Source organism: Mobula birostris, chromosome 1 (genome assembly GCF_030028105.1).
Source record: "Mobula birostris isolate sMobBir1 chromosome 1, sMobBir1.hap1, whole genome shotgun sequence".
NCBI lineage: Eukaryota > Metazoa > Chordata > Chondrichthyes > Myliobatiformes > Myliobatidae > Mobula > Mobula birostris.
The window spans coordinates 82540819-82554531 of NC_092370.1; the positions used below are offsets into that span (position 1 = coordinate 82540819).

The 13713-nt window shown below is 39.3% G+C and overlaps 1 protein-coding gene across 6 annotated transcripts in view; it reads left to right on the top strand.

Annotated features, from left to right (window-relative positions):
* Nucleotides 1-13713, top strand: part of LOC140197714 (intermembrane lipid transfer protein VPS13B-like) — a 1066299-nt gene that overhangs the window by 1029406 nt on the left and 23180 nt on the right. For all 6 annotated transcript variants that reach the window (XM_072258131.1, XM_072258103.1, XM_072258121.1 and 3 more), the window contains exons 53-56: nucleotides 2434-2561; nucleotides 4250-4449; nucleotides 8761-8879; nucleotides 10629-11458. In XM_072258131.1, the coding sequence (XP_072114232.1) occupies nucleotides 2434-2561; nucleotides 4250-4449; nucleotides 8761-8879; nucleotides 10629-11458 (1277 nt within the window). The remainder of the gene's footprint in view (nucleotides 1-2433; nucleotides 2562-4249; nucleotides 4450-8760; nucleotides 8880-10628; nucleotides 11459-13713) is intronic.

The window sequence follows — 13713 nt, forward strand, 5'->3', positions numbered from 1 at the left end:
GTTTAGGAACAGTTATTACCCCTTGACCATCAGGCTCTTGAACCAGTGGGAAAACGTCACTTGCCCCATCACTGAAATGTTCCCACAACCTATGGACTCAATTTCAAGGACTCTTCATCTCATGTTCACATTATGTATTATTATTATTATTATTATTTCTTCTTTGTATTTGCATGCTTTTGTTGTCTTTTGAATATTGGTTGCTTATCTGTCCTGTTGGATATGGTCTTTCATTGATTCTGTTATGATTCTTGGACTTACTTGGATCCTGCAAAGAAATTAATCTCGGGTTATGTATGGTGATATATATGTACTTTGATAATAAATTTACTTTGAACATTCGAACTTTGAAGCTAGTGGGAGGAGTGGTGTGAAGTTTATTGATGCAGCAACAATGCTGCTCACCAGAAAGGGTAATGGTAGTACATTCAGTAAAAATATGGGGTAAATAGTTGAGAAAGAATGAATTACTTGGTGCAGATGTGTCGATTAACCATTTAGCTCTTCTGAGGAGGTGGCATGGACATGATGGGATGAATGGCTTCCTTCATGTTGTATAATGTACAATGAAGATAAAAGAAAAATAAACACAAGAGACTGCAGCTGCTGTGCAAATGGAACTGATGCACGGTTTGACCTGAAATGCTGACAATTCATTTCCCCGATATTCATGCTGCTTGACCTACTAAGTTCCTCCAGTAGATTATATAATGCTTAAGGATAGATAGATTGAAATTGGACTGTTCCCAATTAAAGCTGGTCATGGAAATAATGGAGGCCATTTTACCGGACAGGTTACTATCCCACCACTACATCTTCTACATTGAATGTTACAAGGATACCTGCAGGTCAAGTAGCTCCCCAGAAACTGTTTTACCCAAGTGTAGTATTTTGTAATAATATCAGGTATTGCTCAGACTAACCCTTTCAGATTAGATCACACATTTGGCATTGAGACAAATGCCACATTTATCCATTTTCTTATCTTACATCTGTTTTTAATGAAGCCTTCAGATCTTTTAGGGAGAGTGAAGCAGCTAAGATTTTTAATACTTTTTTTTAATCATGAAACACATAAATCCTGCATAAGAATGGGAGGTGACTGAGTTTGTTGGTGCTGTTCCACTGACTTGAAAAACCTGGCTGTGAATCCCAAACTCCTCTGACAGCTAGTTACTGATTTCATGCTGTCCATTGGCAACATTGCTGAGGAGCAGCAAAGAGGGGAAAGGGGAATGTTTGAGTTGGGGTTTTGCATCTAGTGAGTCTTGGTGCACGCCACCGACCTGCACAACCAGAGAAAGCTCAGAATAAACCATTTTACTTTTTAGACAGCATATTGAGCTGATAAAACACAGAGAACAGATGTTCTTTTCTCAAAAAATTAAGATTTATTGTCCTCTGCCAGTTTTCAGAGGCATATCCTCGGCTTCTGCTGCTCCAGAGAAAACAACCCAAATGCCCAACCTTCCTTTGTAGCACCTGCTCTCTAATCCGGCCAGCAACCTGGTAAACTTCTCTGCACCCTCTCCAAAGCCTCCACATCCTTTCTATAAAGGGGCGACCGGAACTGAATGCAATAATCAGATGCAGTCTAGCTAGAGTTTTATAAAGCTACAATATAAGATCAAAAGACATAGGAGTCGAATTAGGCCATTCAGCCCATCAGATCTGCTCCACCATTTGATCATGGCTGATCCATTTCCCTCTCAATCCCATTCTGTTGCCTTCTGTCTGTAACCTTTCATGATCTGACTTATCAAGAATCTATCAACTGCCACCTTAAATACATGCAATGACCTGGCCTCCACAGCTGCCAGTGGCAATGAATTCCACAGATTCACTGCTCTTTGGCTCAAGAAGTTCCTCCTTATACTGTTCTAAAAGGACATCCCTCTTCATGAATTAGTTTATTGTGGTCACACGTACTGAGATACAATGAAAAGCTATAAATTGTGTCCAGCCAGACAGATAGTGCCATCCATAACTACAACATGTCAGTAACAAGAAAATAGAATGCATAATATTGTTGCAGTTACAGAGAAAGTGCAGGTAGACAGATAAAATGTATTTAAATAAACTAGCCTGATACCAAAACTTAAGTGGGTTCTGATACTGGGTCTCAACCCGGAATGAATGAATGTCTGTCTCTCTCTCACACACACACACACACACACACTCTCTCACACTCAGACACTCACACACACAGTCACACACTCACATTTTTTGACTGCTGGGTTCCTGCAGTTTATTTTCAGCTTGGTCATCCTCTCCTTGATGCTGCCCCTACGTAATCCACCTCTTTCCCTCCACTAGATAGCTCTTGCACTTTACTCTTTAACTGTTGTTTTAAACTATTTGAATTATTTTGTTGTGCACCTTGTAAAGGCTGCTTGCTAACAACAAGTCCTGTTCCATTTTACTTTGTTTCAGAGCTGTAGTGATGACTTATCAGGAGTACCTCGGTGTCAACTATGTAACTGTTAGTGAGGATCCCAGCCCTCACATGGTCATTCACAACAGATGTCCTGTGGCAATCATGATGAAAGAAAATATCAAAGGTAGAAATCTGATTTAATATCGCTGAACTGTGGTAACTGTTTGTTTAAGCATTTTGCTTTGATTCTTGGAGATAATCAGTTCAACTTCAATAAAAGAAAAAAGATAGAGCTTGTGGGGGCGTCGAGAACCGGAGGCCATAAATATCAGATAGTTAGTAATAAATCCAGTAAGGAATTCAGGAGAAATGTCTTTACTCCGAGAATGGGGAATCCATGCATCCTATTATCAAGTGGATGAAGTAAGTGGTGCCGACAAGGTTAAGCAAAATAAGGATAAGTAGGAAGGATCTGAAGAATAAGTTGACCGAAGCTCAAACGGACCACGTGTACCAACATTCCTGAGACCTAGAAAAGTTTCTGTGTGCTGTAAAACTCTATGTAATAATCTGCTAATAAAATAGTAAATGTATTTTAATATAGTCCCTAGAGTTGTACAATACAGAAGCAAGTCTTTCAGCTTGCCGTGTTCATGCTGACCTCCCTGCCTATCCGCATTAATTCCGTTTTCCCATATTGGTTTGTATCACTCTCTGTCTTGCCCACTTAAGTGTCTGTCTACATGTTTCTTAAATGTAAGATTGTATCTGATTCCATCGCTTCCTCTCACAGTGAGTTCTATGTATAAACCACACACTGTGTAAAATCCTTTCCCCACCACCCTCTGCCACTTGTCACCAAAGTATTCTGCCTCATTACACGGTCCCTTCATGATATCCTCTCCTTAAGTACTGTTGTTACTTTCTCCCAATATGACCACTCATTGTCTTTAGTATTCACCTTTAGTCATATTTGAAACTTCTCTCCTTGGAACATTAAGCTGTCCTTCCCTGATGGCTTGGATAAAATGGGTAATGTTTCCAGTAGTGGAAGAATCTAAGACCAAGAGGCTCAGCCTCGGAATAAGAGGACACCTCCACCACAAATGCACACCGAGACATTTCCCTCCTCTGCTATGCTTCAGAACCAACTGATGGAAGTATACAAATGAAAGTAAATCAGTTGACGTGTGAGTTGATTTTCAACCACATCTGAACTCTTGACTTCCATTGATTTAAAAAGTATCTTTCATTATTTTTAATGAGTATAAAAAGGACAGCACAGAAATTTAATTTTCCAGTATTCGTAGAATCTGCTTGGTGTTCAAGGAATGTTATTGAATTATGAAGAGAGGGAACTGAGATGTATATTTTCACCATAATCTCTGACTGTTCTCAATTTTGTAATATTTGGAATGTGGCACAGAACTTAGTAGGAAATGCCAACCAACCCTACCTCAGGGCTACCCTATTTGGATTTATGTCTCAACCAAACTCAATGGGATCTTGTTATTAGCATCTTGTTGGTCCTGTGCCAGAACATAAAATCCTTTCTGTTTAATGAAAAGGAACAGTATGAAGGACATGGGAAAGAATTAGCTATGTGGTTTTGAATGAATTGAGTTTACTTTAATTTTTCCATGTTTTAAATGTTTAAATTTTAAGGCATTTTACTTTTTGTTATACTTTGATTCGTAAAGACTTCAGAATTTTCTGCAACTTTTTCAAATTAATTTGGCCCATCTGATCTTTAGAGTCAATGTTCTATACAAGCCTCCTCTCTGTGATCACGGTTTCTTTCTTCCCTGTGTACTTGCCTAGAATATCATGTTTTTCTTTTGCTTAATCTGGGTTAATTATGCCCTATTTTAGATGTCCCAAAGTGCACAGTTTACTGTCGGAAAATCCCCAGTGAATCTTCAATTCACCATGAACTTTACCATCATGTATGGAATTTTCCTGACTGCAAAACTGAAGACAGCCTTCCTGGAGTCCATCTCAGCATGACATCGTCGTCAGACCTCCCAGAGGAATGGAGTGACATCATTGACCTGAACAGTCCTGGGACTCAAGTGAGAATGTTTTCTCAGTGATATATGTTCATTTGAGTTTTTATTTGCTGGGCTATGGAGCCCACACTATGTGTTTTCATCAGGAATCTACTTATTGTTATTGGCATTGGCAATAATTATTGTTATTGTCACATATCAAGATACAGTGAAAAGCTTGTCTTGCATTCTGTTTATACACATCAAATCATTACACAGTACCTTGATCAAGAATAAGGTAAACATTAACAATGCAGAATAATGTGTAAGAGCTATCAAAAGAGTGCAGTGCAAGTGTGGAAGATCATAGTGATACTCTGCAAGATCATAACACGTTAGATTGTGAGGCCTAGAGTCCATCTTATTGTACAAGTGGTCTGTCAGGAGTCTGATAGCAGTGGGACAGAGGCTGTCCAAGCGTCTGATGGTATGTACTTTCAAGCTTTTGTATCTTCTGCCTCATGGGAGAAGTGAGAAGAAAAGATGTCTGGGGTGGGTGGGGTCTTTGATTATGCTGGTTGCTTTACTGAGGCAGTGAGAAATATGGATAGTCAGTTGAGGGAAGTCTAGTTCCTGTGATATGCTGAGCTGTGTCCACAGCTCTCTGCAGTTTCTTGAGGTCATTTGCATTTCCTGAGGCCTTTATGCATTCACATCAAATGTTTTCTATGGTGCATCAATAACTACTGGTAAAAGTCGACAGGATTGTGCTGAACTTCCTTAACCTCCCAAGAAAATAGAGGCATGGTGAGCTTTCTTGGCCTTAATATTACTCAGCATTCCTTGCAATATCTCACGTGACTGGGTTCCAGTTTATCTGATGACATGTTGAGTCTGCAGTACACATAGATTTTTCATCTTGACTGGACTATTTTAAGATTCATGCTTCACACAATTTTCCCCAGTCCTCAGCCATGACCTTTTTTTCCATTTTTCTCTCATGTCCTTTGATAACTGCTCCTTATGCTGTGCTGTTTGCCTGAGGTTTCCCATGGAGCAAAGTATTTCACATTTTTACCACTATTTGGAGAAAGATGTTCATGAGGAATTGAGAATTGAGACCATTGAGTGATTTGGTGTTCAAGAGCAGCCATAAACATGCTACAGCGGTAAGAATAGGTCAGAGGCGAGGTGAGTGACTCACCTCCAGATGCTCCAAAAGCTGATCTGCTCTACAATGCAATAGAACACTTTCACCTTGCCTAGGTCAATGTGTTCATGATAAATGTTATGCCCTGTAGTTTTTAGTTCCCCTTCTCTGGGAAAAAGACTGTGTATATGTTCACCCTATCCATTTTCCTAATAATTTTATTATATACCTCTGTAAGATCACATCTCAGTCCCCAACATCCCGAGGAATAACGTCCTAGCTCACCCAACCTCTCTCTATAAATCAAACCCTTGAGTCCTGGCAGTATCTTTATCTTTATCTTCTCTGCACTCTAACCAGTTTAATAGTCTTTAATATAATCGGGCAACAATGCTGTACTCCATGTGTGGCCTCACCAATGTCTTGCACAGTAGGACCACACAAACCTCTTCAAACCACAAATGTGATGTTGGTAACTGAGTAGTTCAGTTACTTGTTCCCCATTTAATGACTGCTGTGAATATCAGTGATTATTCCTTACCCTTTACAGGCACTAGATTGTCAACACACTGTGGCCCATTAATCCTTCACTGCTACACAAAACTTGAGTTTTAATGAGAGCATCTTTAGAATCAGAATTAGGTTTATTATCTGTCTTGTACGAGGTGAACTTTATTATTTTGTGACAGCAGTACTATAGAAGAGTTTACCCTGATTTACCATATTTTATTGTAAAAGAATGTTGTTGCCAAATTACTATAAGAGATTTTATCTTTTTAGCAAACAGAAATATAGACAGAGACCTTGGTATAAGGTATATATGACCGAGGGAGCCATTGTCTTATGACTCTGCCAATGTCATGTTACATCTTAAATTTGTACAGTAAATTTTGGTCAATAGCCAACAGCCAAAAATACTTGGTCAGTGATTTCAAGAAGCACTTGTTAGGTGTCTGCAAGTCTACAAATATTTCCATGTGGTTGACAAAATTAGAACTGCATGTCCATATTGAGTTCCCCTTTTAGCCAGACAGGCTATAAGTCACTTTGTTTCTCAGACAAAAGTCAGCAATACTTCATTATTGGCATGACCTATTGTTAGCTAGCACAAGCAAGTTGGAGTCTGTGTCTTATCCTGTCATCATCATGACCCAAATCTTGGGCAGTACTTAGCTAGTCAAGCTTGACACAGAAGTCAATTTAAAATTTAATTTTCTTCCACAGGTACAAAGCAAAGATATAAAATTATTATAAATTAAAAAATAAATACTGCAAAAATTGGAATATTGAGGTAATGTTCAGGATTCATGTACCATCTGGAAATCTGATGGTGTAGAGAAAGAAGCTGTTCCTAAAATGTTCATTTTGAGTCTTCATGTTTCTGTACCTCCTCCCCATTGGTGGTAACAAGAAGAGGGTATGCCCTGGATGGTAAGAATACTTAGAGATGGATGCTACTATTGTGAGGCAATTCTTCTTAAAGATTTTATTGATGGAGGGGAGGATTGTGTCTGTGATGGAAACTAATACCATCTGCAGCCCCTTGTGATCTTGTACATTGGAGCCTCCTATGATCTTTAAATAAGAGCCTTGAGCTTGTAACACAGCCTCTTGGAACCCAGGAGTACACCCTATTTGAGACAGCTTTATGCCATGAGGTGGTTCTGACAGCTTTTCCCTGTTGAGCCTTGAGTTAGCCTGACAGCACATTTGCCATCTGAAGTACTTGAGCTGGCAAAGAGGAAATCTTTGTATGTCAGACAGTGAAATCTATGGTGTAGAATCTTGGAATGGTGGGGTTATCAGAATGTCTGATTAGGGAAGTCTAAAGCAGGCATTCCTGGAGCACTTGTCTGAAAAATACAGGAATAGAAATTAAAAGGTCCTGTACATCATCAATAACATTGAATCTAGAGAGAGAATCCATCAAACTGATAGTCTGTGTTGTCTTTTGGAAAGAAGTTATATTCATAAAATTTCCTTGTTTTTCTTGATAGAATTGAATTTTGTTTAATTAGAATTGATGCAGTAATAGTATGTCTAAAGATCTTTTTAACTGCTTTTATCTGGAATTGTCACAAATGTCATTCCATAAAAGGAGGCTTCTCTGGCACCTTGTCCAAATTGCCACCTCTCATAAATGAGATGAGTGATAATCAGCTTCTGCCAATATCAGTGTCAGTCTGGGCCAACCATAGACAACTCCTCCACACCCTTCCTCCAACACATTCATATGGAATACTTTCTAGTCAGAACCACTGGTTAATGATTAAGGAGGGATAACATAGTTAACTTTTCATCTTTTTGACAGCTCTGTCCACACTGCGCTCACTTAGCACGTCAGCACTGATGATGACTGTGCAACCATTATAATAGAAACAGAAAGCTCATCAAGTTAGGCAAAGGGAAACAGATTTAATGTTTCAGATCAAAGACCTTTCATTGGAACACAAAACTTCTTTCCTGGAAGTGAACTTAACAGTAAATGAAAATCAAAAGCTGCAATATCCGAAAATCTAAAAACAGTGGAAGCACTCAGAAGGTCAGGCAGTATCTGTGGAAAGAGAAAGAGAGCTGGAGACACGAGCCTGTGCAGATGCTAGAATTTGAACAGCAAACAGTCTGCTGGAGGACTTCAGTGGGTCAAGTATTCTGTGGAAGGAAAGGACCTGATGGAAGGTTTTGAACTGAAACATTCGTGATTCCTTTTCTCTCACAGATGCTGCTCGACCCACTGAGGGTAGAGCTAATATTTCAGGCAGACCTTATTACTGTGCTCCATCAAGTAGCAGTAGATAACACAACACAGCACGACTTAGACCTTGATTTTGCATGTCTATATTTTTTGATGGCCCCCCCTCCCCCAATGTATTCTTGAGACCCTACATTTGAGAGATTATTGCTCAAATCCCTGTTTCCTGAACAAAATGGACTAACATTTTATTCAGCTAATCCTTAAAGCAATGGGATTTGTAATGTTGTTGGCCAAAAAAATATGGGTTTAATATCAAAGTAATTTTTTATACACTGTAGATATCTTTTTATTTTTTTATACTGTGTATGCTATTCATGAAAAACATTGCTTCTGTTACGATGACAATGTCACCAAATGATGTTTAGTCAAAGAAACTATGCAACTCAATCCTTCAGCAAGTAAAACAGATTTCGATGATTGCTGGAGGGATTCAGCTTGAAAATAAATAAACCTATTTTTCATTATTTTTTCATCCATTTTTCTCTTTTAGGTAGTGTTTCTTCCTGGTTACGGCTGTGTGTATGTGGACATCATTCATGACTCCAGCACCATAACCATGACCATGGCACCAGAGGGTAGAGCTGGCCCTGTTATGACCAGTCTTCATGGGTAATTAATTCCACAAACTTAACCTTGATTTTACTTTGTACTCCAACCCCTTGGCAAAAGGACTTTATTTCCATTTACTTTTCCTAATTGCACGCTGTACCTCTATAGCAGGACACATCCCAAAAACAACATGTATGAACAATGATAAGAGAAGTTCTGCTTTGCATCCTCATGAAATTTTCTTTGTAAATATGCTGGGGTAGAAATATACCCTAAGTTGTATATGCCAGAAAAGCAATACAACATTGTTTTGCTTTTAAAATTAAGTATTTTTGAAATCCATTAGACTTCTGGAGTGAATTTGAGTAAAGTGCACTGCCTTTGATTAAAGTGTATGTCGTCCAGGCATCAAAATGTTCTTGCTTGTCAACAGTTTCTAGTTTCTGCCAAGAGTTAAAATATATTCTTGTGATCTTACTGAAATTTCTAAGATCCTAGTGTCGGTATGACAAGGTTAGATGTTGAGATGTTTTCATTTATGGGAAAGACTTAAACAAGGGGTCATATAAATGAACATAAAATGGAGGTAGATAAAAATTTCTTCTTGAGTCTCTGGAATTCTTCATTCTAGAGAATTGTGGCAGCTAGCTCATTAGAAGTATCTGAAGAGCAGGTAGATAAATTCCTGAAAGATCTGGAGATTGCAGGCTATGGGGAACGGGCACAGAGACAATGATGCCAGAGTCAGGATCAGAATCAGGTTTATTGTTCCTGACATAAGTTGCAAAATTAATTGTTTTGTGGTAGCAGTACAATGCAGACATAACAAATTACTGTAAGTTACTAAGTAAATAAATAAGTTGACAGATTATATAGATAGATAGTGCAAAAGAGGAATAGCAAGGTATTGTTATAGACCATTAAGAAACTTGGTTTCAGAGGGAAAAATACTTTCCTAAAATGTTGAATGTGGGTCTTCAGTCTCCAATATCTCCTTCCTGATGGTAGTAATGAGAAGAGGGTATGTTTTGGATGATGTGGGTCCTTTGTGATGGATGTCACTTTCTTGAGGCGCCACCTTGGGAAGATATCCTTGATGATGTGGAGGGATGTGCCTGTGATGGAACTGGCACTACCCTCTGAAGCTTCTTACAACCCAGTGCATTTGTGCCTCCTTTTTACTCACATTTACTGTGATCGTATTGAATGTTAGGAGAATTTGAAGTGCTAAGTGGCCCACTGCTACTTTTATTTTCTTATGTTCATCTTTCTCCACATTCAACAGTGGCTGATAAAGCCATCTGAAGAGATATCAGGACAGTTATAAGATTAATATGTTATGAAGTTATAACAAAAAAAAAGTTTAGTTTTTGAAATCATGGACACTTCCAGGAAAAATTAACTCATTCCAAATGTAAATCACATCCCTGGAATTGCTGAACCAAAACAACCCAAAAATTCATTCTGTTTAAAAGAAAGCACAAAACATATTGGGGCTTTCTGGTACAACAAAGTTTAAAATATCTTTGTGGCCACCAGGAAGAAGTGATGTAAGTTCCAGGAAGATGGCAATCTTTATGAATAGTTGGTATGATCCTTGTTCGTGGGTTCATGAGAAATAGTTCAAAGAGCTTTATGCACAGTGCTTGAGAAAATTGCTGTTAACATTTCCCATTCATTCTCAGGAGAATTCCCTTAAACGTTGGAAAATTAAATGACATGCCTCATATCTTCTAAGGCTCTTAAAAAATATTTTTTGTCTTTTGTATTACTAAAGTGTACATTAATTTTTAACATTTGTTTGCACAGGATGCTAAAAAAGACTGTCGCACTGCGAGTGCTCGTTACTCAGGCAAGTCTGACGATAAATGATGATGTAACCTATCAGTGTAAATCATCAGAACTGCTGAGGCTGACGTTGGACAACATTCTGTTGAACCTTGCACCGCTGGTGAACCGCTGGAGGCCTCTGGCACGGGAATTTCGAGCAGAGCCCAGTCATGGCCTTTCAGAGCTCTACATGCTGGAAGTGTGCATTGGGGACCTGCAGATTGACAACCAACTTTATCACAGGACCAGCTTTCACTTCCCTGCCCTGCTGTGCCAGGAGTTGAAATCTGAAAACCCACAGTGGAGAACTGGCTTCAGTTCAACACTTTCAGTCAAAGACCTTGATGAATACAAGCACAAGTGTTTTCTAAAAGCTTGCATCCAACTGAGAGAACAGAATTTTATGTTCACCATGAATGAAATTAACTTTGAATTGAAACCTGCCAGGCTCTATGTGGAAGACACATTTGTTTATTATGTAAAAACCCTGTTTAACACGTATATCCCTGACAATGGGGTGAACCAAAAGCAAACAAGGATATCATCTGTTTCAGCAGCTGACCTCTGCGTGCCTGAGCAAGTAATGAATGCAACGCATGCACTAGTGAATCCGATCAAACTTCAACGATTGACCATCCAGGCTGTGAGCTTGCTCGTCAGTGTCCATGCCTCCATAAAGCTATACATTGCCTCGGATCATGCTCCTCTTTCCTTCTCACTCTTCGAGAGAGGGCCTATCTACACCACTCCAAGGCAGCTGATCCATGCACTCGCCATGCACTATGCTGCAGGAGCATTATTTCGAGCAGGTTGGTACAAAGAGTCAGGTTTATTATCACTGACTTACATGATGTAAAATTTGTTGTTTTGTGACAGCAGTCCAGTGTGAAGACAAAAATTATTATAAATTACAAAATCAATAAATAGTGCAAAAAAAGGATTAATAGGGTAGGGTTCATGGACCACATAAAATTCTGATGGCGGAGGGAAGAAGCTGTTCCTCAGACATTGAATGTAGGTCTTCAGGCTCGCCTACCTCTTTCCTGATGATAGTCATAGTCATGAGAAGAGGTCATGGCCCAGATGGTGAGGGTCCTCAGTGATGGATTCCGCCATCTTAAAGCACCACCTTTTGAGAATGTTCTCAGTGGTGGGGAGGGTTAACAGAAAGTCAGAAGTTTGACATTTCTATCCTGGGAAAGGACTCTCACCTCAAGCCAGGGCTGGAAAAGTGAGAAATGGCTTTGGACAGTGACTGTGTGCCTCATACTTAGGAACAGGTAGATGAATTGATGCCTTTGATCTTCCACCCTGCAAGGTCAGACTCCATCTGACTATTCTTACTCATACCCCATTGGTTAACAATACTGTTATCAATATTGGATTTTAAATTGTCCCAGCATCATCTCTCATTTGTGGAAGAGATTCTAAATTTCCATTATGTTGAAGTGTTCTTAAACTTCCCAACCAAAATACCTAGTCTGATCTTGCCCAATTTACATCAGTATTAAAGGTGAAAGATGGGCTCTGTGTATTTTCTGGTTCATAAATAACTCTCCATAATCTTTTGCTTTTTCACAAGCCCAGAAATAGTTACAAGCTCTTGTTTAAAATTAATGAGAAGGAGAGTAAACTACGTCTCTGTAGTGAAATAGTTAATCTCCTTCATGGGAGTAGAATTTGAAGTTGTACTATTGGTCCCCGTACCTCTATATAGTAGACCCAATTCTTATGGTCGGGATCTCTTCACAAGTAATCTCAAATAGTCCAGAACATTAACAAGGATCATTTCATTTATATAATGGTGAAACTTGCTGTACTTTGGGCCTGCCTTGGGAATCTATTTACCGGAAATCACATTAAAATGCAGTGCAAATATTAGGATTTCCAAGTTCAGCAATTGCATCCCAAAATGCAGGTTTTCATCAGGAGACACGAAACTATGGAATTCATTGTTACTTCTCAATTAACATTGTTGAGACCAACACTATTCATAAATAAGGAGAAATGTTGCACCCCGTAAGGAATTGTTGGGAGATTGGAGGAACTGAGGAATCCATGAATGGGTCTCAACATGGGTCTTGTTTAGCTATGATCCTACTGAATAGTGGACCTGGCTAAAAAGCTAGATCACCTTCTTCAGCTTGTTTGTTACATTGTGCCCTGCACTATGAAGTACACAGTGACAGGTATTCTAAAACGATCTAGCTTTTGATTTGACTTCGGTTGACATTCCTGCCTCTGAATTTGAAGGTGCAGGGTTTGAACCAACACTTCTGAAATCTCCCAGGGAATGGAGCCTTGAGCCTGCTGGGGTAAATGGTACTTCCTCATGGTATGGATTGTGGAGCCAATCCAGTCTGCTGAAATTGGATGCCCGGTTTGTAGCTCCCTGAAAATGGCACATAAGTGATCAGGTGATAATGAAGACGTATGACATGCTTACATTCATCAGTCTTAGCAATGAGTATTAGAGTCAGAAAGTCATGCTGCAACTGTACAGAATTTTGGTTAAACCACATTTGGAGTATTGTGTTCAATTCTGGTAACCCCATTACAGGAAGGATGTGGAGGTGCTGGAAAGGATGTAGAGAAGCTCAGCAGGATATTGTCTGGATTAGAGAGTATTAATATTAGAAGAGGTTAGCAACTTGGCAGGTTGACAGGAGACTGATAGGAGTTTATAAGATTATAAAATGCAAAGACACAGCAGACACTCAGAGTCTCTTTCCCAGAGTAGAAATGTCAAATGCTGAGGTGTATAACTTTAAGGTGAGAGAGGAAGAAATTTAAGGGAGATGTGTGGGGTAAGTGTTTTTTGCCCCTTAGACTGTGGTAGGTGGCTGGAATGGGCTGCCAGGGATGGTGTTGGAAGCAGATATGATAATGACATTTAAGGGGCATTCAGACATGTGAACATGAATGGAATGGAAGAAGTTGATCATGTATAGGCAGATGGAATCAATTTTAATGGGATCATGGTCAGCACATACACTATGGGCCAAAAGGCATGTTCCTGTGTTGTACTGCTCTCTGGACTGTTGCATCTTGCTGTAGTAATGGT